Source organism: Nymphalis io, chromosome 15, assembly GCF_905147045.1.
Source record: "Nymphalis io chromosome 15, ilAglIoxx1.1, whole genome shotgun sequence".
In the NCBI taxonomy this organism is placed as follows: Eukaryota; Metazoa; Arthropoda; class Insecta; order Lepidoptera; family Nymphalidae; genus Nymphalis; species Nymphalis io.
In genome coordinates, this window is record NC_065902.1 from 2333549 (window position 1) to 2360921 (window position 27373).

The following is a 27373-nucleotide window of genomic DNA, read 5'->3' on the forward strand; positions in this document are numbered from 1 at the left end:
CTACCGCAAAACAGCAACACTTGATATTGTTGTGTTCCGGTTTGAAGGGTGAGTGAGCCAGTGTAATTACAGGCACAAGGGACATAAAATCTTAGTTCCCAAGGTTGGTGGCGCATTGGCTGTAAGCGATGGTTGACATTTCTTACAATGCCAATGTCTAAGGGCGTTTGGTGACCACTTATCATCAGGTGGCCCATATGCTCGTCCACCTTCCTATTCTATAAAAAAATAAAATATCTAATACTAAATATACACACAATCGGATATAATGTCTTTGGGGCACTATTATTTTTTTGTATATTTTATTTATCCCCACTAATTATATAAATAGTAAGGACTTTGTTTGTTTTTTGCTAAAATATTTTTAACCGTCCGTACGTGATTTTGTTAAAAATATACAGATAAACTTTTATATAACATTAACAATATATATAAAAAAAAATTAGGGCATTGAAAGTCATCAAAATTCACATATCAATTTTATTAAAATGTCTTTTCTCATACGAAGCTTGTAAATTCATTTAACTAGATACACCAATCTACTTTGCATAATACATAATATGTATATATTATATTATATAGTAATATGATTAAAATTATATATTGTTTCACAATAAATAAATTTGCCAATATTTCTTTCATAATTAAGAATCACACACTCAGTGATGATATTTTTGATTAAAATTACAGTATGATTATCGTTCTCAAACAGTTATATTATATGAATAAATGAAATCAGAATAAATGAAACATGTATTCTTAGATTGTTATTATAATTAACATAATTTTTATTAGTATGGTATGAATTAGTTATTTTATAGAACACTTTTTTATGTATTTACAAACATTTATAGCTATGTGATTAAATATATTCAATAATTATGAGGTTATTTTAAAATTATTATTATAAAAATAAATGTAAAATAATTTAATATTTAAATGTAAATATATTTTTGTATCCATTAATTATAATAAATAAAAATATTATCACTTAATTATTTATATATTTATTGCTCGTGATATGCGATATATTAATTAAATTTTTTTAAATACGGAGATATATTTTTTAATTTTTTTTTGTATCTGTTAAATTGACATGAACGAGAAATGTTTTATTGTCCTTATTGTACATAAAATAAATTATATATTTTAAATTAAATAAATAAATAAATACAATCTTATGTAATTAAGAGGAAGCCCATTTATAGGCTATAATTTATTTATTATAGATTTTAACTCTTGCATATTATATACTACAAAATATAACAGGGCTTTGCTAAACATATATAATGCAATCTAGAACACATTTATTATTAATACAATAGTATGTTATATATTAACAACGATTATGATAAACACTATTAATTAAAATTTTACATTTGATTTTGTAAATTGATTAAATGAAGTTACATATGATAATATAATCTTCATTTAACTTTATTAGAATATTTCGATTATCGTGACATTTATTATTATAGTATTAAAATAAACAATCATACTATTGTTTTAGCTTAATATAGTTCAAAATGTTTTCGTTAATTTCATTTTAAAGTAGAATTTAAATGTAATAATAATAAAACACCGGATGTATAATCGTCATTATTTGCCAGGATGATAAGTCTTATTCATTTGTATTATTTTTAAATAATATTGAAAAAATTAAGGGAGACCAAAAATAATTACGTTTTAAAATATTCATGATATTATACATGTAAAAAAATATTGCTGACACAATAATGATGCGGTATTTACTAATTCGTAAAAGCACATTCAGTATTAATAAATGTTACGTCAAGTCAACCTCCACGATTTGGAAGACTAACGGAGATCACAATCTAATCAATTACACACGACTAATTCTACTGTCATCATTACACTTGTATACAGGATGATTTTACGGTTAAAAAATGGACACAACCGATTCTCTTTTTAAAACTATTCTTTTATTATTATTGTTTTTTTTTTCTAGTACAGACATATTTCTAATTCCAATATCAAAATGCAACGTCTATATTTTTTAAGGGAGTATTTTATAATGATTTTGTGTTGAACGTTATAGACCAAGAGCCTACAGATAATCGTTTCGTTTTCTTCACAAAGGTAATGTATTTCAAATTATATAAGGTATATATGTACTTAGTAACATACTTATATTTAATGAAATGGAGTTTTAGGTTTTAGATAAATTAAGAGCATTGAATAAGTGAAATATACATTTCTTTTTAAATGAAATACCATTGTGAGCCAGAATTATAACACGTTAATATTTCTTGTCAGCTCTTGGACTACAATTTATATTATTATAAAGTCTACTTGTACTTACGATGCTAGCTTATAAAGGGCCAATGACATAGACCAAGGGCCATCATGGTTTAGTGAACACTGACCGTGACCATCGTATTGATCAACCACTAACATTATTCAATCATGTTCAGACATTATTCGTTAAGTGGATATAGGCAATTGTGCCATAATTACACATTTAGAATAAGAATATTTTAAGCGAATTCCAATCAAGGTTTGCCTTTTCCAACATATTCTAGTGATCTAATGCACCGACTGCATCCGAAAAGTGCCTTAAAAATCCGCTTCAAATAGTCTTATCCTCCGTCTTTTAATTGCGAACATTTAAGGATATATTATTTTAATACAATGCCGATAAATATCAATACATGTATTACAATTTAAAACATAAGTCATCAACTTTCAAACATAACGGTCTTAAAGTCCCGTTTACATCTAAAGACATTACACGCATTATTTACATCCCGTTTATACTTCCCGATTAAATTGAGTTAACAATATCAATACAAACATTAAGCGTTATAGCTTTAATTAACAAAGCACATCCAAATCATGCAACAGCCTTATTAGCTAGCGTTCTAATTTTGAATCCAACTTTCTATTTAATAACTTCACTGATGTTAAATGTCATGTAAAGAGACATAACGCAATTTATCACATCCGCTACAAAATTAGCGAGCCAACATTTCAATACGAAAAAAAAACGCACAAATACACGACACGATAATTGAATTAAAATATAGATTATGTCCAGGGCTGATGTAAAAGTTATATCCACAAAGGCCGTTCGTATCTCACGTCATGCAACTTCGTTGGGAGATTAGGCGTTTCGTTTCACAGTAATATTACGTTCACTCCCCGATGCTTAAAGAACAACACTTCCAAACTGAGTTTACACTGACTCATTTAAATGAGAGTTTCTTTCCCGCCAAGCTCAGTTAGTTCCGGATACGGACACTGACGCGGTTGGGAACGATCTCTCTTGGGTTGTTCCTCTGCATACTAGTTTTTCGACGTCAATATTGTCACGAACTCTGAAATAACAAAAAGATATAACAAAGGTCGTAATAATATATATCTCAATCAGAAATTAACTTTTGTAGAAAAAAATAATATGTCTTTTTAAAAGGATTTTGACAAAATGTCGTATAATTTAATGGTTGATACAAGGTTCAGCTAAAGAAGGAAAACAAATTATAAAGTTTAAGTACCTTTTTAAATGAAGTTTTTTTATATAAACTAAATACATAGGCATTTTATAAAATTTTGAAAAGTAATATGTATTGTCACCAGCCTCAATAGGTTTTTTTATTTAATATATAAGATGGCGATGTAAGAAATATTTATCATTCCTTACATCGTCAAAGCGCTATAAAACTCGAAAACTATGGAGTTATATCTCTTGTGGCTGTAGCTACACACGCTCACTCACCCTTCATACTGAACTAACCAACCTTGGGAACCAAGATGTTATGTCCCATGTGCCTGTAATTACAGTGGCTCACTCACCCTTTAGAGAGAACACAACAATACCAAGTACTGCTGTTTTGCGGTAGAATATCTGAAGAGTGGGTGGTACCACTAGTTAATTTAATATGTGATGAGTAGACCTACCACCAAGTAAAAATCTTTCTTTCTTGTAATAATCCTTTTCTTTTATCAATTCCTCCCTAACCGTTTTATTAAAGAATACTGACCATCGTAATTGACCATGCCATCACCATCAAGATCAGCCTCACGGATCATGTCGTCAACTTCTTCTTCGCTGAGCCTCTCACCGAGGTTGGTCATCACATGTCTAAGCTCCACTGAGGATATTAGTCCGTCGTTGTTTTTGTCAAATACCCTGAAATATTTTAGCGTGACATCTTAATTATATTTAATAAATTTTGCATTTTATATAGTCGTAATAAGACTAACCGATATCAATTTTTAAGTAGAATGTGTGATTGAAGGTCATATTCCTATACTAAATACCTATTGGTATTTAGTTAGTCATGATTCATTTCTTAAAGTAATAAATATATTTCTAGATGCTGCTTTTTTTAGTAAATCATGAATCATAGCGACAAAATAAAGAGAAAGAGTTTATTGCCCTCTCAGAACATAATATAATATAGCATTTTAAAAATGCTTATAATATTAGGTCCTTACATATGAAATTAGCGTTTTGTCGTACTGACCAATTTGATCTGAAATATCTACTCTTTGGTTAAGAATTCCAAATTCAAATTAATAAATTCGTTTAGCTGGTACATTTGAGTTTTGAAAACAGTCATTCATTTGTTTTTTCCTCATTATTTTTATCTTTTGTGTCGCTTATTACCGCACAATGGAAAACATGAAATATCGTATATTTACATGTACGAGTTCTACCATGGCACCAGTGCTGCAGAAATAGCTCGAAAGATTAATGATGTGTACGGCGCTGGTGTCGCAAAAGAAAGCACGGTACGTTTTTGGTTTCAACGTTTTCGTTCTGGAAATTTCGACCTTCATAACCAACCCCGTGGACGGCCGGAGACCAAAGTGCAAAATGAAGAATTAAGGCTATTGGGCTATTGTGAAAGCGGATCCATCACAAAGCACTTCAGAGATAGCTGCAAGCTTCGGCAAATCGGGAAAGTAAAAAAACTTGAACGAAGGGTACCTCATGAATTGAGTGAATCGAACTTGCAAACACGCGTCGACTACTGTGTTATTTTGCTCAACCGACACAATAATGAAGGGATTTTAAATCGAATCATTACTTGTGATGAAAAGTGGATACTGTACGATAATTGGAAGCCAAATCCTGCCCTTAACGAAAATTGACTCATAAAAAGTTACTTGTGAGTGTTTGGTGGACTAGCGCCGGTGTCGTTTACTACAGATTTTTAAAATCTGGCCAATCGATTACGGCAGATATCTATTGTCAGCAACTGCAAACCATGAACGAAGAACTAGCTGCTAAAGAACCGAGTTTGTTCAATCACTCTAGGCCACTGCTGCTTGACGACAACGCAAGACCACACACTGCAAAACAAACAACCACTAAGTTAGACGAGCTACAATTGGAATGTCTGCGACATCCCCACAGTACTCCCCGGACCTTGCTCCAATAGATTACCATTTTTTCCGGAATTTGGACAACTTCTTACAAAGAAAAAAATTCAACTCCGATACGGCAGTCCAAACCGCCTTCAAAGAGTTTATTGATTCTCGCCCCCATGGTTTTTTTAATAAAGGGATCAATGAATTACCTATGGAGATGGCAAAAGTGCATAGATAACAACAGTACATACTTTGATTAATTAAATATATTTTACAAATTTAAATTTAAATTAAATTTAAAAAAAAATTGACTTTATATTCCTCCCGTACAAAACGCCAATTTCGTATGTAAGGACCTAATATAATTTATACTCTATGCAAATAAATAAAACTGTAGTGTCTGTCTGTGATTTAAAAATTAATGCCTCATTTAAACTTAATATGACTATTTGCAAGTTACCAAAATATTACATTTTTTTTTTATTTCATCAAAATCGGTTGAGTCTATCAAAATTTATAAAAAAACGTACGTATTTTTGTTGTTATAGCATATGTTACGGCAATTTTAGCCCATAAATGGCGGTTTGGTAAATACGTCAATTTCGTGGTGTCCAGATTTTCCGGAGAAGAGTGACCTTCTGCCATACATATTAACATTCGCGTTTCGTTCCAATTTGCGATGTCGTTGTTCTGTCGTCGCTTCGTCTAATTGTTTTAATTGTTTTCATTAATGTTTTTTACATTAATAATATTAAATACTTTGTGGCTTTAGGTTGCAATTATTAACTCGATTGTAATCGTGTTCTATTTGTATTAACTTCTTGAGTAATATAAATTGTTTTGGATTTTGTAGATTATTTCTTTTTATTTTAAAGATTATCTATTCCCTAATTGTAGGGTTTAATAAAGTATGCATAATTTTTTTTAGTTTTATCCTTATTTATAGTTAATTAGATAAGAAAGGTTGTAATTAATTTCTATTACTTGCTGCTGCTTTACGCTTGGACAACTGCTTGGCATGACTTAGACATGTATATACTATATGTAGCATATCGTTGTCCTAGCAGATGGAAACACTCCACTTATATAGTGTATAAGCCGACATTACAATAATTCAGTATATATATAACCATTCATCTTTAATTACTAGAATAATAATAATCGCCCAAATATCATAGATTCAAAAGGTTGTGTGCGTTGTGAATATTTGTTACTTCTTCACGCTTTATGACAGCTAAAATATGACATATTTCACATACTTTTATCATTTTATCACATATTATTATATATTATTAAGTATTCAGTTGACTTGGATAGACTTTTATTTGATTTTGTAAGAAGGTGTGCGATAGCCCCTTTGAGAGACGATAAATTTCATTAAGGAAACAACATGGCAAAATGTATACCTGAAAGCTTCTCTAAGTTCATCTTCTCCATCCGCTCCGCGCATTTTCTTGGACATCATCTGCAGGAACTCATTAAACTCGATCGTTCCATTACCATCTTGATCAACTTCTTTCACCATATCTCGTAATTCAGTCTCTGGAAAAACGTTTTGATCCATGTTATATAATGAAATATACTGATGAAATGAAATAAAATTAACACATTGATATTATTAAAATATATTATATTATGAATAATATATTGAAATTATTGATATATGTTAATATCAGACTCACTAATTTCTTCAAAGAAAAAACTACGTCTTCTTACGTTATTTAATACAAAATGTCATGCATTTATAAAATATTCGTGTAGTCTGGTTTTTCTTGCATTTTATAAGAGCTCGGTATAATACAGTGACCATAAATAAAGTGGAGATCCGCACAGGTAGACATTTCATTTCGAGGATACATTTTATATGGGACTGCTTACTACGCAATGTTGTTTTGTTGCCTTTATCAACCTTTTGTAAACCGTCCAACATAAGTTGAACTCTTTTGATTTTAGTTATAATTCTTATAATTTTTTATATAATTAATTAAGAAAAAAATATTTAACTATAGTCGTATACGTGACAAGAGAAAAACAAATACGGCCTTGAAATTTTAATCACATCAAATAAGTTTTAATATAAAAATAATTTTTATTAGTAATAAATCTACATCTACAATTTCTTAAAATGATATATTTTATTACATTGAAGAAAATATTCTAAGATTTATAAAGCCGTAACAGTGACTTTAAGTATCGGTACGAATCAGCTACGATTGACATTGCCTTCTTCTATATGATGTCGGCTAAAAATCGTACAAAGATGATAAAATACGCTACTGCTGTTATTTATAAAACTAATTATACAACGCCTATCATATAACATTATTAATTTTAAATAGCATTTACACAATTACAATAATTGCTATTTATTTTACACTGAAAATTTTTAAGGGACCATATTACGCTGGTTAATGCTCGATAAAAATTCATGAAAATCCATTCATCCTGAGCCGCAAATTGAAATGTCTACCGCTGTATTCATTTATTCATTGCTGTTCGTCCAAATATTGCGATTCATGTAGAAAATAGGGAGATGGATGTTCTATTATCATGAATTAGACTTTAAAAAAATATAACCTACGAATAAAATAATTATCGGAATCTGGCCTCGGTTAAGGTAAATTCTACTTGAGTCTCATCTGACTGATTATGTAATATATTAAATGGACAATTTAAACCAGCGTAACAAGTACTGGCTTCCCTAGAGGTAGCTGATCCCAATATTTCCTAATGGTTAGAACGCATGAATCTTAAGCGATGATCGTGGGTTCTAACCCGGGCAAGCACCACTGAATTTTCATGTGCTTGTGCTTGTAATTTGTGTTTATAATTCTTCTCGTGCTTTACGGTGAAGGAAAACATCGTAAGGAATGCATGTGTCTAATTTCATTGAACTTATACCACATGTGTATTCTACCATCCCGCATTGGAGCAGTGTGGTGGAATAAGCTCCAAACCTTCTTAAAAAAGGGAGAGGAGGCCTTAGCCCAGCAGTGGTGTCCCACTTTAACAGTCTGTTACTGTACTTAAAATAGTAAATAATTGCTATTCTGTAAGAGTACTTCACTACTCACCCATGTAATGTTGACAACCGACTTATGGTGATATACTATTTTGATGCGTTTACTCGAAATATTATCATTATTATGGTCAAAGTCACATAACGCTTTCTGACATTTCAAGACTGTTTCGTGTGGTAAATTTAGAGTTTGTTAATACGGAATGGCCCTAATGACAATAATGACTAAGATTTAATAGAAGGTTAAATAAGACTATTTGTGGGCAACTAGTAGGACATCAGGCTTATTTTTCTTACGAAATCGTATACCATTAACAAATATTTCTACCAAGAGCACTTGCGTTCTCTTGTTTACCAAAATGTTGAGGATAGCAAAAATATCATAGTCATAACGAATATATATAGGATAATTACCAGTTTGGTCAGTAAGACAACAAGTGCCTACAACGGGTTGAAGATACACAACCAATTTTTTTTTAACTTTTTGCCGTCCATTGCTGAACGAAAGCCTCCCCTATAAAACGCCAACCATCCCAATTTTGGGCAGTCAGCATCCATCCCATACCTGCCACCTTTTTTAAATCGTCGGTACATCATCATTAATCATCATTAATTAAGGCACATTATTTAATGAAATATTATATAAAGCCGAGATGGCCCTGTGGTAAGAACGCGTGAATCTTAACCGATGATCGTGGGTTCAAACCCGGGCAAGCACCACTGAATTTTCATGTGCTTAATTTGTGATTATAATTCATCTCGTGCTTTACGGTGAAGGAAAACATCGTGAGGAAACCTGCATGTGTCTAATTTCACTGAAGTTCTGCCACATGTGAATTCTACCAACCCGCATTGGAGCAGCGTGGTGGAATAAGCTCCAAACCTTCTCCTCAAAAAGAGGAGAGGAGGCCTTTAGCCCAGCAGTGGGACATTCACAGGCTGTTACGGTTACGGTATATAATTTCATACATGATATTTAAATTTAATTTTAGGTACGAGTAATACTTATTAATCAATAAAATATTATTTTATTTGATACAAGTTAAATTTAAATTTAATTATATGATTATAATATATATATAATTGATGGAAAATAGTAATTGCCGAGTTGCTTACTAGTTCTTCTCATTAGAATCTACATCTGAAGCGGTGGTAACTTACGTTAAGATCTTGTTAAATGCAATTCAAAAGTGCTCTTAAACACCTGCTTTATTAATATTTATTTTGGCCTTGGTTTTAACACATTAAAAATTAGCAATTTTTAAGTGCTTTAAAAGACCTTGACGAATGTAGAATCACATCACAGGGAACATGTTGAACATATTAAAAAATAGGCACCATTCTAAATTAAAAAGGTAAATAGTTAGAGCTACAATGATTATTGTAGACACATATTTGCAAATGGAAGAAATTGTGATACAACAAATTTTCATAAGTATTATTCCTTCAGAGTGGGAATCACGAACACATAACTGTCACATTCAGTGATGTTCATATATCACTAAGGCTAGCGGCCTTTAAATATACACGCAAAAGCCACAGGTGTAAATTCATCGTCAATATTACTTCCAACGCTCATAACACGAACATTTCAGTATCTAAGATAGAATAAGATGCTGAATAAATTATTACTGCAATGTGACATTATTACGATATACTATGTTGAAATATTTAAGCCGAACTGAGTTTTATTTTGAAGATGTATGTTATTTCTAGAGAATTTGCAATACTTGTGAAAATAAGGTGTTGGTATTTCCAGTCAAACTCCAGTCAACAAAACTCACTAGACTATGGTGAAATTAGAGGAGACCCAGCGCTGTGTCAGAAACGGCTGATTTTACTATTTATATTAATTCAATCAAATTTCTTGGTGCATTGTACCCTTTTTTCATAATTATTTAATACGTGAACATCGAAAATTGTCATACAATTGAAGGTAACAAAAATCATCTAATTTTATGCAATATAATATATTGTTGATGTTTTATGTAACTGGATAATCCTAATAGTATGTTACGATTATATTATGAAATAATTGTTTTCGCGTAGAATACATATTAAATATACATATTAAGCTGTTACAAATCTGTGTTTTTGCAAGTAATTTATAAGGCCAGCAAACATTTATAATTATTACTCAAAAACATCAAAAGTAAAACAAAAAACTTAATATTATTGTAGACAATATGACAAAAATAGATATACCAAAATTGAGGCTAACTAAGAAAACTGGTTCATTTCTTATAGTTAAATATCGTTAAAAGTTATACTTAAGAAAGTACAAATTTAATAAATATATATAGAAGTCATAATAATCAAAATTTGACACACTTCTCATTTACATTTGAAATCTTATCAATGTATTTACGTTTTTCGAAAAAACTTCCACTATTTCTGATGTTTTTTAATTTAACGAGGATCAAAAATAAAATGAAGACGGAAAAAGCAACGCCTATTCAATTCCGAGACGCCATTCCAATTACGATGAAATTAGAAAAAATAAGACGGACGTCAAATCTACTTAAGAAGCTTGAAAATTCAAAACCTTCCAAAGCATTTTTATTCCTTCACGTAATTTACAAAATTACTCATTTTGGACTTCTCGTGTATTTATAATTCAGCTTAAAAAACTAATTTTCAAAATTGCGGTATGACAAAAATTACAATTTTTTTTTGTCCAATCTGGCGTGTACGCTATTTGAGCGCAAAATATTCTGCCAATGTCTCGTATAAAAGAGATGACACATACGATATGAGATCATTCGGTTACAAATTTTGAATCGTTTAATGATGATAAGTAGAAACTATGTTATACTACAATAGACACCTGGAACGATATTATAATTAAATGAAATAATCAATTAATAATTGAACACAACATAAAAATAATATAAAAACATAATAATTATTAATATTTTAATGTAATGTCCTAATACTATTCAACGAATTGTTATGAAATTTTTACCATCGAGAACTAGTTGAATAATAGACACGAACAAAACATGAGACCTCAGTGTTACATGAGCGGTGTATGCTTCGATTTGATCTGCATCTTTAGTTACGATCCACATATTCTAAAATTCTAACTAAATACATAACTGTATCTCCACAGACGTGTTGTCGGTGCTTTTGGTGTAGCTTATGTATGAATTCGTATTAACGTTATTTAAATGTAACAGTAACAGCCTGTTAATGTCCCACTGCTGGGCTAAGGCCTTCTTTTCCTTTTGAGGAGAAGGTTTGGAGCTTATTGGAACCCACATTGGTGCGGGTTGGTAGGTTACAGATGTGGCATAATTTCAATGATATTAGACACATGCAGGTTTCCTCACGATGTTTTTCTTTTGATACACAATTTAAAACACAATTTTGTTTGTTATTTAAATGACTCTGTTTTAATAACCAGGCAGCATAACAATCTAAATTCATATACAAATGTGTTCAGATGAGTTCTCGTATAAAAATTGTCTTAACGAATAACGATATGTGGTTAATCAGAATAGTAGATTTGTGCAAAGTCTTCAGTAGGGATCGAGATTGTAAAGAGTAGATTATGGAAGTCGATTGTTAGAGTGTGATCGACGATACCTAATCGGTTCCGCGAATCAGCTTTCATTTTAATATTGTGATAATCCACTATGAGTGGTTTATTCATATACTAAGTTATTTAATTATTATTTAAAAACAGTTTGCTATACGGATGACCATTCGACCCGATTTTAACGACCATCGATAAGAACGGTGTTTCTCCATTCATAATATAATGTTGCCAATGATATTAATGTAATAAATAACATAGCAATTTCAACCATTTCATATGATAGTACACACACTTAATAAATATTATAAATATATTATGTAATATAATTAAATGACAAACAGTGATGATCGCCAACTATTTTATATAACGTCTGGCAGAAACATCCGGATACGAATGTAGTATATGACATGCCACAACAAATATTAATCAAATCAAATTATATTTGTTTGATTATTTATAGAAGAATAAATATAGTTAATTATGCTAATTATAAATTAGTCACGGGCTAATGTGAGGCATTTCGTGGCACAGTTGAATATTTACACAAGTAATTTATCAGCGAATCACAATGATTTAGTAGGTTCTTGTATTCCTGTTACGATATTTCAATAGCCAGAACTATTAAAAGTAAAATAGATTTGAGGTTTTGTCACGTTTTATTAAAATAAATTGAGAAAATATCAAACATTTACATTCATAACAGATGATCGGCAATTGAAATTATAGCCAAACTTAATTATTGCATAGTAACAATTTGTCATTGTAATTTGTAACGTTGATTCTACTGAAAATAATAGGCAAGAAAATAACGGCTTTCCTAATAAACGTCATTTATCGGCTTTTTATTTAAACACTGCTTTAGCTCTTTCTGCCATTATTGATTTGACATTCGAAAGAACTTCTTCTTTTAACACAGCGTTGTTTAACTAATAATTCGATAATTTTAATGGAGGTTTTGTTTTCCTTACAATATCCGATATCATCAAATATTTTGATGGTGTCATTAATCTAGCTTATAATTCATTTCTTACTATACAAAAGCTGCGAGATCCACCTAGTTATAAGACTACAAATTAAACTGCTATTGCTTATATTATTTTATAGTCTATGTACTGAGTAGAAAAGCATTTTTTTTATGTTTAGAGATGTTAGGGTATTAATGGGGCCTTTCTTTATTGCGCTTTTAGTTATTTACCACTATTAGAACTGCGCAAGTAATTTTGTCTGTTATAGGGAGTAAACAACCAAAATGACTGTAATAAAATTTTGCATATAGATAGCTTGAGAGCTTGAAAGAGGCAAAGTTGTATAATTGAAGATATTTATATGAAAATACATTTATTGCGAACGGATTCACGGCAAACCGCTATGATAATATATATTGTTATATTAAATATTTAATCTAAAACATTTTCAAGCAACATTCTGTCTTCTTGGATACATTAAAATTATGTAATATCCAAAGGTTTTGCTCTATATTACACGGAGTGATATGCAAATGTATACATTGATTATTTATTAATATTAATGGCTTTCAATAGGAACGATACAGAAATTTGACGCATCTGTCCAGCGGCGCCGTGGCTTAGTTGGTTAAAGCGCCTGTCTAGTAAACAGGAGATCGTGAGTTCGAATCTCGCCGGGGCCTTGATAGTGATTCCTTTTTATTTTTATATAATATAATAGAAAATAAATTAATTTCATAAAACAATATAACAAAATAAAATTAATACAGTCAACGCTTCTTAGGAATTATTAAACTGATATGACTGATCTAATGAAAAATTTACCGCATAAATAAATTTATAGTCGATAGCTATATAAATACTTTCATACCCATTAGGTTAAATCCTGGGTATATATTGATTGGGTCAATTTTATTAAGCCTAATTTAGAGAAAAAAAATACTTAAAACTTTTAAATACATAGTATCATTTTTTTTTTTCGACACATATCATTTATTCAAGAAATAATTTAATGTTTATATTAAATAAAAGAACCATTTATGATGTGTTAAACAATGCTGTCTTCTTTTTTCAAATGCCAAATCAATAATGACAGAAAGAGAGAAATCAGTGCTCAACTAATCCCGTTAAAGTTTTAAAGTAAGCATTAAACTTTATAGGCATTTGTTTTGGATGAGATTACGCCGATGTACACGATTCGTGTCACCTTCGTGTGTCTGTACAGAAATATACAGAAACAAATGAATAAGACACAATAACAAGTAATTGGTATTTATATTTATACTCTTGTTATTTTTGGCTGACAGTCTAATTACTTCGTAGTAGCTGACATGTATTTGCAGATGAATGAAATTTTGAAAATATAAATGTTTAAATTATTAGGGATTGATATAAATGAATAATATTTGCTGCTTACTGGTGGTAGGGCCTTGTGCAAGCTCGTCTGGGTAGATACCACCCACTCATCAGATATTCTACCGCAAAACAGCAATTTGATGGGTGAGTGAACCAGTGTAATTAAAGGCACAAGGGATACAACATCTTATTATTATTATTGTTTTAAATATAGGCTAGCGCTTGACTGTTATCACACCAGATGGAAAGTAAAGATACAGTCTATGTAAGATTTCTTACAATGCCAATATTAACTTACAATGCAAATAATGGGCGTTGGTAACCACTTATCACCAGGTGGCCCATATGCTCGTCCACCTACCTATTATATAAAAAAAAATCTTCGACAGAAATATGTCACGAAGTAAATAGTAATAGTAATTCCTTTATGTGTCAGAATATGATATAGATAAGAAATGGCAAGATATTATTAATAGTATACTGATATATTCTGCCCATTTATCGCTGTGCAAATATTAAACATTTAGTAATATTGTTATATTCAATTAAATTACGATTAAAGATATAAGAATACAAACAATTAAAAAGATAAAAAATGTACGTAATGTTTACGAAGGAGGTCCAATTGTTTATTGTTCCATTGTTCTTATTAAAATAGCAGAAATTCTTACCGTGTGCTGTAGAATCGAAAGTATTGATGCTTTACGTTGATTTTTGAGTTTATAAACCAATCAGGTATCTTATTAATATCTAATTTTGTAACTCACCAATCAGGTGTTAGCAAATGCTATCACTCAAATTTTATAAATCACTTGTTATTGAAAATAAATGAATTACCTGACGGTCTCTGTCCCAGCGATCTCATCACCACTCCCAGCTCGGCCATCGTGATAGTGCCATCTTCATCTTTATCGAACAGCATGAAAGCTTCCTTGAATTCTGGAACAATATTATTTTATTATTGACCAATAAGTAGTAATGATCGTGAGCGCTGCATATACGCTTGACATGTGTAGTAGTATCAGCAGGTCCTCATAACAATAAAGAAGTACTTGGTATGTGTGTATTCTGGTGTATAAAAAATTCGTATCAACAATTAGAACGAAAGCAATGCAAGTGCGTATTTGTGAGTATCTGAAGATATGACCAGAGATAGGAAGAGAAAAATAAATATATACCAAGTCTAAATAAATAAAATTAAGATAAATTAATGATACAATATCAATGAGCAGAGATGACTTAACTTGGTGGTCGGGCTTTGTGTAAAGCCAACGAGGTATCACAAATTATATTGTTTAGCAACCTAATAAGTGATAAATGTGATGAATGATATTTCTGGATTGAAAAGTAAGTCAGTGTACAAGCACAATACATGACATGATTCCCATGGTTGATTGGTGGCGTTGACGGTGTAAGGAACCGTTTATATTTCTATCAGAAGGTGCTGACCACTTCACACTATTGGAACTTCTGCCTTCTTTTATTGACAAAATAGATATTTAAATGGCATATTTGTTTCCTCGAAACATAAGAAAGGGTTTAAGGATTAATCTAGATTTTTGCCCTTGATATTGTAAAAACTCCTTTGTTGTCATATATATTTTATGTGTTACGGAAAATCATTGCTTGGGATGTATGTGTTTGAAAATTTGAAAACTCGTATTTATTACTCAGAGATCGTGCCAAAGCACTTGATGTTCCTATAAGTTAGTTAGACATTACATTATTTAATTAGAGATGCTGGTGATGGTATTTTGACGTGACAAATTTCAAATTAATATATTTAAGCAATTGCTATTATTATTATTAGTAAATTGGTTTTGTATTCAATTTTGTTTTATTGTTTTAAGCGTCACATGTATCTTCACAAACCAGTTTTTCGTACCACCAGCAATAATACGTATTTGTGTTCTGGTTTAAATTTAAATTCAGCCAGTTTAATTTCAGAAACAACGGACAGAAGATCTCATAACACGAGTTTGGCAGTTCATAGACGGTGTACGAAGTGGTTTATATTTTATTATGTCGGTGACTATGAGCAAAGGATCACTGACTACTTACTATAAAGTGGCTCTTTGATCTTTTGCCTTGGTAAATTAAATAAAAAAAATTATGAGTATCATATTTGTCACGAGTAGGTAATGCGTTGTGCGCATTGAGGTGGTTTTATAATGTATTATGTGTTTGATATTATAATACTGAGACTTGCGGCTTATAAAGATTTCTTTGCCACACGTAAAAATTTATTTATTACATAAAACAAGTATTTAGTTCAAAGTTACATACCTGCAACTTGTTCTTCTGTAAGGCCATATTCTGACTGAAATAAAAAAAAAAACTTATTAAATACTTAACCTTCTTAATGATAATAATGTATAAGTCTATATAATATAATAATATAACTAGTAGGTAACTGAGTCTGTTCGTTATAATATTTTGAAAGCTTGATCGTATTGATCTCTATTAATTAATTGAAGGATTAGTTTTGATGAAATTCCTTGTGATAATAGTTTACCTGATTAAATATTACTTTATCATATTTTTTTATTTGGAAATAAGTTTTCTAGTGTATAGTAGAATCTGTCACATAAACTCATAAACATAACGGAATCGTGGACCATGATAGTTATATGTATATTGTAAATGTACATAGCTTTTTAATTTTAAAATGAACGAAATAATTTATCATGACATTACTATAATTAAACTTTGATAAGCAATTTAGAAAAAATAACAATAAACCAGCCCTATGTATACTTATTAAAAAGTTATGTTACGCATCTAATAACTTGGTAACAATTTAGGTATATAAGCTGACCATTTGTTATTTTAATTATTTATCTTAACTTTTAAATTGTTAAAACTAACAGAAAACTGTCGAGTAGTTAGATCACTGGTGAATCTACGTATTCTTCGGTATTCCTTATTGTAAATATCGTCCATCGCAGTTCCCGCCATTTTTTAAACAAATTAAAACAGCATGTCCTCACGAACAATTTACATCAGCTCAACTTTTATCGTCGAACTTTTCCAATACTGGCACAAAACGCTTCGTCAAATTTCTTGAATAAAAAAAAAATGCACCACACTCAAAAATGGAACGCGAGCTTCGAATTCAATGCCGCTCGGTTCGCGTAAAATTCAACATTTCAATACTTTTTACGTGATACTTTTTTTTTAAATTGCTGTTGACATTTTTATTTTTTAAATCGAATAGCAATAAAGGTCGCTTGACACGCGCGGCGACAATGACAGCTGGGTATATGTAGACTCTATATTTAAATTGAATTTTTGCGCTATAGCAAATGAATATCTATAATGGTGCCAACATTCGACATTTTGTTTTGCGCGAGTTTGTTTAGTTTTCGCGTGAAAAACATCGATTAGTTTAGTTTATTGTTTAGAATTTAAAACCTATTTTACTAAAATTACAGCAAATGTTATACTTATTAGGAAATAATAAAAGTGTATTTAAAATTGAATCTTTAATTGAGAGCATGTCATCGATATTATCATTATATACAAAAAATAATATGTTTTATTTAAATATTATATTAATAAAACAATTACGTAAAAAATGCGGTCATTGTGGATCAAATGAATATTTACGTGATCTTGGCACAGCGAGAATGATTTGGAACGAGTCACTTTTGGCGGGAAAATTATGGATACTTCAATGTCTCGAAACGCATTATTATTCCAAATTAATCGTTTTCATTTTTGATGATCCGATCATTAAAATAACAGCTGTAATTTTTTTTTTAATTTTGAGACAACTCATTATAACGGTAATATTGTAAAAAATATTTATGATCCAAAATAATATTAAGAATTAGGTAGACTCCAATTAAATAAGACTCGTAATGGAATCGTCCACGACTCCGAAAGAGTCTTACGTATAGTTTATTTCGGTGGACTTGTGGGTAAAAACTGTTATGTTCGTATGCCAAAAAACGCACGGCACACATTGATATGTATATTTTTCATTGAAAGAACACAAATGATAAATTATTACGATGAAAATGAACATGAATGAAATATCTTCAACTGTTTCAAAAATTATTGGTGACAGACTCTGAGCATCGCACATCGCTTTTCTCCAATATCCATTGTATCCCTGCAGTCTGTAAATTGTGACTTGGCATTTATTTTTCTTCCAAAAATACATACAAAAAATAGTAACTATTATTATTTAAGGTAGTCTAACCTTCGCCGATAAACTTTAAAAACTTTTGTAGATAGATAAAAAACAAAAGCTATTCAAAAAAAAAAACAATTATGAATTTTTAAATTGAAAAGTTCAGTAACCACAAATAGTCTTAAGTTAAAAGTCATAACTCACAAGTCAAGTCCATATCGAGTCGTATACAAATATTAATTGTTCTCCGGAAAGTTTTTCTTATAAATTTGCACTTTTCTATTGGAAAAACGTACCAAATATTTAAATATAAAAATTAGACATGGGTTTTTCAAATTTTTTGTACGGAGCCTGTGAATGTATTAAAAGAAAAAATAGAATTATAATATTATTAATGTGTATAGTATAAATAAATATATATATATATATATATATTTGAATGAATGTTTGAATTTATATATATATATTATTAATAATATATTTAATTTATTTATTATATTTATAATTTATATATATATATATTCAAACATTAATTATAATTCAAATATTTGAAGCTATATATATTATAGCTAAGGAACGAGCAAATGAGCCATCTGATGGTAAGTGTTCACCAACGTCCATAGACATTGGCATTGTAAGAAATGTTAGCCACCGCTTACATCGCCAATGCGCCACCAATCTTGGGAACTAAGATGTTATTTCCCTTGTGCCTGTAACTACACTGGCTCACTCGCCCTTCTAACCGGAACACAACAATTCCAAGTACTGCTGTTTTGCGGCTTGAACAAAGCCCTACCACCAGTAACTAAGTAACCTATTTACAATAATATTATATGTAAGTATACCTATATATTTTTCTTGACTCATAAAAACATGTTTTAAAGCCACTATGAATTAATATAATTAAATCGTAAATATCTATAATATGTAATAAATAAAATAGCTTTTTACTATAAATATCAATTTCGAAATTTAAATAACGAAAACTTCAACTAAATTCTTAATTATAAGTTATGTGAACTCATAAATGGCATATACTAATACGAACAACCAATGACATCTACTTTAAACAAGACGTACTTACTACTTTAGTTTTCATGTTAAAAAATAGATGGCAGCACATGTTTTTTTTTTTTTAATACTATCAAACAGCAATTAATTATTTTCGAGTTTACTAAATATTAGTGTAATGTTTCAAGTACACTTTTATATTATAAATAAATATATAAAAAGTTAGAGAAACATTGGGCGGTAAGATAGGTTTAAAATAAGTATTAAATTTTATGTTTTCAATCACAGACAGCATCTCACAACTTTGTGCTGTACATGTAGATACAATAATTCAATACTAAGACAAAGTATATTATTGGCTAAGTTCTGACGGAACAGAGATAGTTGGACATCAAAGTAAAATCACTCATTAGTCTGATTAGTTATCTAAATATTATCTTTTTTAAAAAAAAAAACTGAGAACAGCAAATAATTTTAACTTGCACAAGCAAAACCCAATATTATTCCAAACTAATTTTTAATTGAATTATTAATATTGTAGAGGGCAATAAAATATTCAAATTTTAATGGTTAGTCCGTTGTTTTAATTACAGGCACGAAGAAAAAATATCCTATAAATTATTGTTTGGCTGCTTTGACAATTGAGTGATATATCTTGCAGTGCTTAAAACGTACTATCACCGGGTGGTGTGACCATTATCACAACAATATGGCTTTTAAATATAAACAAATACGGCCGTCATGGGACGCCTGGTAAACGTGTAAAATCGAAATTGATTCTTGTTAAAATAATTTATAATTAAAGAAAAATAATAAATAAAATATATGTATATAATTATATATGGTTTCGTTAGTAAAATTAATATATTTTTCTAATCCTACTAACATTAAAAACGCATAATTTTGTGAAGATGGATCTTTGTTACTATTTCACGCAAAATATACTGAAGGAATTTGGATGAAATTTGCAGAGATAGCTCATACCCTCACTTGACACATGGATTGCCAAACACCTACCCCGTCATATGTGAGTGTATAAGTTAATTATGGTATATACGCGCCAAGCACACGCAAGGGAGTCTTACTCTCAAGGCGCACCAAAAAATATTTCACATTAAAAACTTTCGAACAACTTTAAAACAAGGAGGTGATGTTTTGAGACTTATGTTTATTATTAAATTACTGAATAGCATATTATCCAGTGATTATAATTCATCTCGTGCTTTACGGTGAAGGAAAACATCGTGAGGAAACCTGCATGTGTCTAATTTCACTGAAATTCTGCCACATGTGTATTCCACCAACCCGCATTGGAGCAGCGTAGTGGAATAAGCTCCTAACCTTCTCCTCAATAAGAGAAGAGGAGGCCTTTAGTCCAGCAGTGGGACATTCACAGGCTGTTACAGAATAGCGTATTAATTTTTCACCATTGCTATCATGAGTAATTAATACATTTTATTTGCTTTTTTTTTCATTTTAAATTTAATAAAAGTACCATCTTTTCATCCAGTTATGACGTCTTTGTTTTTAATCAACTATATCATCATCATTTTTGAATTTCAAGTGGCCGTGAAATTTCATCGAGAAAAATAATTAAAACAAGGTATGTGATTAATGAAAGCGGTAGACCGGAGTGTGTTTACGCCTTGTCTTTTAACGCTCGTAAAATCATAGTCGCGTTAACGCGGCGCACTATTCTAGTTTAATTGCAAATAAAACTTAATTTTTAATATTGAATTATATTAATCATTTCATATAATATTAATTTCTAAGGACTCATAAGTATTTATACTAGGTTATCATGTTCATTTCTGGCATTCTTATTCTATATATTTTTGATTTAAGCAATTATAAAATCTAATTTTAAATATTTTTTTTTCTATTTATGAGGCAGTCGACCTGATGAATTTCAGCATAAAGAGTAGGAAAAGAAATAAAAAAATTAAACGTTTCTACTGAACTGAACGAATTGCTGTCGATAAATTGGTAAACGTCGTTCATTTCATTCTGAATGATCGGAACTGGAACGAGTGTGTTTGAAAGCGACAGTTTGAAAAACAAATAAATCAAACAATACCCGAAGTACGGCACAAACTTTATAAAGGGAAATGTTGCCACCATTCTTGCGACCAATCCCCGCGACCATAATTTTTACAGCAAAAAAAAAATGAAGAGAAAAAGCAATAGGATTTTTAATGTATCTAAAGAACATCGCACATCAAAAAGTTTCCAGAATAATTCCGCCAATCGTAAATCTATTCCAGGACCTGATGGCCCGTTTTTCAAAGTGGCGTAAGATGAAACGAACGCTTACTTTATGTTAAACGACTTTGTAAATGAAATTAGAAATTTTAAGTATTGTCGCTTTCTGGTGTAGCCCGTTGCGACGTTTATAATTAAAATTTGATCTTTAATTATGTATACAAATTTTGACTTCTTTATAAGAGAGTATCATACCGTTTGCTGTCACGCCGCTCTAGTCAGCCTTTATTTTTATAGAATAGGAAGGCGGACGAGCATATGGGCCACCTGATGGTAAGTGTAAAGTTTTGTCCCTTGTGCCTTACACTGGCTCAATCACCCTTCAAACCGGAACACAACAAGCCAAGTACTGCCGTTTTGCGGTAGAATATCGAACATCTAATGAGTTGGTGGACCCAGACGAGCTTGCACAAAGATCTACTCACGATGTTTTCCTTCACCGTCAAACACGAGATGAATTATAAACACAAATTAAGCACATGAAAATTTAGTCATGCTTGCCCGGGTTTGAACTCACGATCATCGGTTAAGATTCACGCGTTTTAACCACTAATTCTTTTTTTTTTTTTTTTATATGTCCGTGATGGCAAATGACTCTACTCCACCTGATGGTAAGTGGTAGTAGAGTCCAAACGCGACGACGGCCAACAAATATATTATATGATATATTTAAAATTAACTCAAAATTACCACTGATTCGGAATGTTGATTTCACTAAAAATAATCGAAAAGTAATCTAATGAATTATACCTACAATAAATAGATATTAATTGATATATATATATATATATATATATATATATATATATATATATATCAATTAATATTTGGTTATAGTTCGTTAGTTTTGTAATCAAATCACAATAATAATATTAAGAGTGTCTTCAATCTTAAATATCGTTTTACGACAGCATTTAGTATAATCTATGACCTCATGAATTAGGTGATATCTATGTGATTAGATAAACAGATGTAATAAAAATCAAATAGCTTTTTGATGTGTGATCATTAAAATAAAGATATTTATTTATATATTTAACTTAGATACGAAGCGCTTTAACTAATTTCAGCGATTAGATCGCGAACTTGTAGATTTCGGCCATAAAGCCTATTATTTAATATTTCATAGGAGATAAAAACTGCACAGGACATAATAAAGTCCATATATAATGTTGGCGCAGATATGATTGCACACTACTCTCTCACTCTCACAATCCAATAGGACGGCTAATCCAACACGATACTGCAAACGTGCAGGCTCCAGGCTGCTACTGAAGATTTTCGTAATAAAAACCCTAAACCATCATCGTTATTGATGTCGAGCCAGTGGCCAGATATAAGTTCGTATCCACAACTGATCAGGTTGTTTGAACTTGAGCAGTAAAATGATTATAGAAATATATGTATGTTTAATGTACGAAAGAACCATATATATGTATATATTATAAATTACAAATAGTTAGTAAAAGTTTTTTTAACAAAATTAAAATAACCAATTGTATTCAAATTTAAAATGAATTATATTTTTAAAACCGAAAGTACGAATATCAATTAAATCAGTCGGAATCTTAAGATCATTTGTAAACTGTCTAAAACTTATGTCACCTTCCAAAGATGTCAGTCGTAAAATTCGTTATCTTCGCTCTAACTTATTACTTTAGATATTTTCCAAGTTATATTGCGGTGACAGAGAAGGAAGTATAATTTCCTCTAAATAGAAAAGAGACAAACCCAAAACGAAGTCTTCACTAAGTGTGTCTTACGATATTCTTACATCATCCATATATCGTAAATTGGTTCCAGGAACGGTTACAAGGACGATCGTTTGGAAGATATCTGCTCTTGTTGCCGAAAACCGTTTTAGAAAATGTTTCAAGCATTGTACTATAAACTTGCTATTAAAAAGCCGAGATGGCCCGGTGGTAAGAACGCGTGAATCTTAACCGATGATCGTGGGTTCAAACCCGGGCAAGCACCACTGAATTTTCATGTGCTTAATTTGTGATTATAATTCATCTCGTGCTTTACGGTGAAGGAAAACATCGTGAGGAAACCTGCATGTGTCTAATTTCACTGAAATTCTGCCACATGTGAATTCTACCAACCCGCATTGGAGCAGCGTGGTGGAATAAGCTCCAAACCTTCTCCTCAAAAAGAGGAGAGGAGGCCTTTAGCCCAGCAGTGGGACATTCACAGGCTGTTACGGTACTATAAACTTTACTTTTAGCAAATGAATGAAGCTTGTTGTAATATACACTTTTTTAAATTGTTAATACAGATGGCGACCAATACTTATTACGACCGATAATTGTAAAAACATTCAAATAATTAAACCATGACTTAATATGTAATCTTGAAATATTGTTTATCGACCACTGATTTATTTTTTAAAACGATTAACTTTGTATTTTTCTTTCATATATATTAGATTTAGTATAAATTATCGAAGCTTCTTTGTAAATACAAAGAAAACAACATTTTACTTAAAATATTTAAATCAATAAAGAAACTTCATTCGTCTTTTTGGAAACCAATTGTCTTTGTTAAATAATAAAATTAATAAATTTAGTGTCTGATTGTAATTACAAATCAATGGATAGACGTTCTTAATTTAAATTAGTATTATTCATAGAATAATTTTATAAATATATGATATGATATTATTATAATATATCGCGAAGACAGCGTTATGTCGTTAAGTCGTCAAACGATGCTGGTTAAAGAAGCGTCAAGCATTATTTCGTCTTGAGATAACGTTTTGATTTGGTTGTTACTGGCAGTTTGCTGTCATTTTTGTGTCGATATTCGCTGATGACAAGGTAAAACTTGACGGCCGTAAAAGAGAAATAAAAAAAGGATTTATTCGAAAAACAGCACAGAACACACTGCGTTTCTTAATTCATTCGTAATAAATTATGATTCGTGAAGAAATTTTACGCTATTATATCATGGGAATTCTAATCCACATCTTCACTAGATTATATTTGATATCTCCGTTATATATTTTGAAAGTTCATCACATTAAGACATTTTAAATTTATCTTAAGCTATAGACTTATTATGGTTTTACTTACCAAGTTAATTGTGACAATCAGCTCGTATTGTTGATGCTTATGACCCTTTTTCTTCTTTCCTTGTGGCGTCTTAACTCCAGCCGCTGCCGCTTGCTTCGGCGGTGCGGTCTTCGCTGCTCCCTTCTGCGCTGATGGCTTGACTGGAGTCTTTGGACCGCCTTTTGTAGATGCACCTGAACGTCCACATAAGCGTCAGTGTATTTGTTTGACTGAATTGCTAATTATTTCATTGCTTCCACCTACTTCATAATATGTAACCATGTATAATTTCACATGTGGTGTATCCACGTAAAAATTCGCTCCACCCAGTTCCAGTAAGGTTACAAGAGGTTTTTTTTATTATAAAAGTTTGAATTGTATTATAGAATTGGGCTGAGCGAATATGGGTCGAAGTTGAGGGTAGGTATCAAGAAAAGATTGAACGCCATCACAAACCTCATATATGGAGTTCTAAAAAATAATCTGTGATCAAACAGAACCAAGTTTTCATTACATATTACCTGCTTCAAACATATAAATCAGTCAACCAACACGATATTCCAGCATTAAAATTAAAATATAGATTGAAAATTGTAATCATAGTTGAGGCAAAAAATGATTCACGTTCAAACGAGAATCAACTAATGATATATTGTTACCAATTAATTGAAAACGCAATGGAAACCAACGTTAATTACGGAAATTATTATTTATTTTTTTAATTAATATGTTATTTCATTACATTAAATGTACAATTATGCTGTTTGAAGATGAATTACTTGAAGCTTGGAGCAATAAAGTTATCTATATGACTTACATATTATATTAATTTAAGTCTTGAGAACTTTAATAGTTTAATAATTAATAAATATTAAATATACATCCATACCAAAAAAATACTTAATATATTTTAGTTCTGCTGAAAACAATATAAAAAAATAGTTTTTTTATGCTTAAATATCATATTAAAAGTATTTGGTGTAACGAAAATACAAAATTAATAAATATTTTAAAGACAACTCTAGATCATCATATTAAAAATGTCAAGACTGTTATTTTATCTTATAAAGTTCTTCATTTCAAAAACTTCATTATGGTAACTGACACTTCCAGCTCACACGACCGTTTCCTTTGTCTGTAGTGGTGGGAATGATAAGCACGAGATACATTTATTTTGAAGACAAATAAACTATTTCAAGCTGTATTAGCAGATAATGAATTCTATTATTTCAAGTAATGCTACCAAATGATAGATGCGGACAAAAAGCATTAATCTGAACGGGTTATTGAAATTAAATAAAGCCTATTAGTAGGGTAATGACATATATAAGAAATGGCAATTTTTTGATTCGTTGATATATTCATAAAATTAAAACAGTAAATAACACAGTAACAGCCTGTGAATTTCCCACTGATGGGCTAAGGCATCCTCTTCCTTTTTGAGGAAAAGGTTTTGGAGCTTATCCACGCTGCTCCAATGCGGGTTGGTGGAATACACATTTGGCAGAATTTCAATGTTTTAAGAACCGTCAAGTACGAGATGAATTATAACCACAAATTATGCACATGAAAATTCAGTGGTACTTGCCCGGGTTTGAACCCACGATCATTGGTTAAGATTGACGCGTTCTTACCACTGGGCCATCTCGACAAATAAAAACAGTAAATGAAAAAATACTTCTACATTTGACTTAACCTCATTAGCCAGAACATTATCAGTTAAATCATTTCAACTCATAGACTCAAAGTCTAATTTGGCATGACAGTATATTATTTTGACATAGTAAGGGGCTTAATCTATCTACGAAGCGAATGTGTAAAAGCCTGAGGTGACCATCAGGTAGCCTATCTGCCTTTACAAAAAAAGTAATTACCTTTTTGACATGTAGGCGTTGCTTTTTGTCCCGCGGCGTTTTTCTGATTGACATGTCCACCGCCGTCCGCTGGCTTGTTTCTTGCCTGAAACCATCATAAATGGGTCATTACATAACATAAAGCAGAATTTACATCAGAAAATGTGATCGCAGAATGTTTGACGTATAAGCTGATAGAGCCAATGAAAGTACTCGTCAGCAATGATTTGCAATTTTAAATGCAAATGAAACAAATCAAAGGTGGTCTGGCCTAGATTCGCTACTTTATTCATCTAATTGGTTAAGCTGAATTGATCATTGTCGATAGCTTTTTTCCTGAATCAACCTTATTTTAGTTTACACTATAAGCCTATAGATTTAGCTTTTCTATAAAATACATGTAAGCATAATTTATAAAGGCGTTATGGAATGGGTAATATATGATATCGACTAATGGTGTATTTTTAACGCTCATGTAAAAAGAAGGGTGTTACCATATTTTTTATACATTATTTTTGTCGTTTTTTTTTTTAACCGGGAAAGCAAGTGACTCCACTCCACCAGTAAGTGATAGTGGAGTCAAAACGCGACGACGGCTAGCACAGTCAGGAAGAATGTACTGCACTAGCCGCCTCCGCCTTGCTGGCCCGCAAGATGCCTCTTCACATGTTTGAAGAAAAAAGGTTTTTTAATATGATCCAATTATAATTTTGTTTTGCAGAATAGACTGATGCCACCCGATTGTAGCATGTGAATGTTCGTTAAAACCGACTAAGTGAATGCTCATCTATGAATACCATCGAGGTTAGAAACGCCTCAACAAAGTATGGCAGTGGGA

General features: G+C 30.9%; 1 protein-coding gene and 1 non-coding gene across 3 annotated transcripts in view; one reads left to right on the forward strand and one right to left on the reverse strand.

Moving 5' to 3' along the window:
- Window positions 1–891: 891 nt before the first annotated feature.
- The window catches only part of LOC126773606 (calmodulin-A-like), a 61320-nt gene continuing 34838 nt past the window's right edge, over window positions 892–27373 (reverse strand). Inside the window, exons 3-9 of one of the 2 annotated variants that reach the window (XM_050494586.1) lie at window positions 26557–26641; window positions 24704–24876; window positions 16505–16538; window positions 15056–15157; window positions 6744–6879; window positions 4002–4150; window positions 892–3338 (exon numbers count right to left, since the gene is read on the reverse strand). In XM_050494586.1, the coding sequence (XP_050350543.1) occupies window positions 3307–3338; window positions 4002–4150; window positions 6744–6879; window positions 15056–15157; window positions 16505–16538; window positions 24704–24876; window positions 26557–26641 (711 nt within the window). In that variant the 3' untranslated portion in view covers window positions 892–3306. Of the gene's footprint in view, window positions 3339–4001; window positions 4151–6743; window positions 6880–15055; window positions 15158–16504; window positions 16539–17086; window positions 17469–24703; window positions 24877–26556; window positions 26642–27373 lie in introns of those variants that run through there. The other variant, XM_050494585.1, reaches the window with a different exon arrangement.
- Trnat-agu (transfer RNA threonine (anticodon AGU)) lies at window positions 13472–13545 on the forward strand. Its single transcript has one exon. It is a non-coding gene; the product is annotated as a tRNA-Thr (tRNA).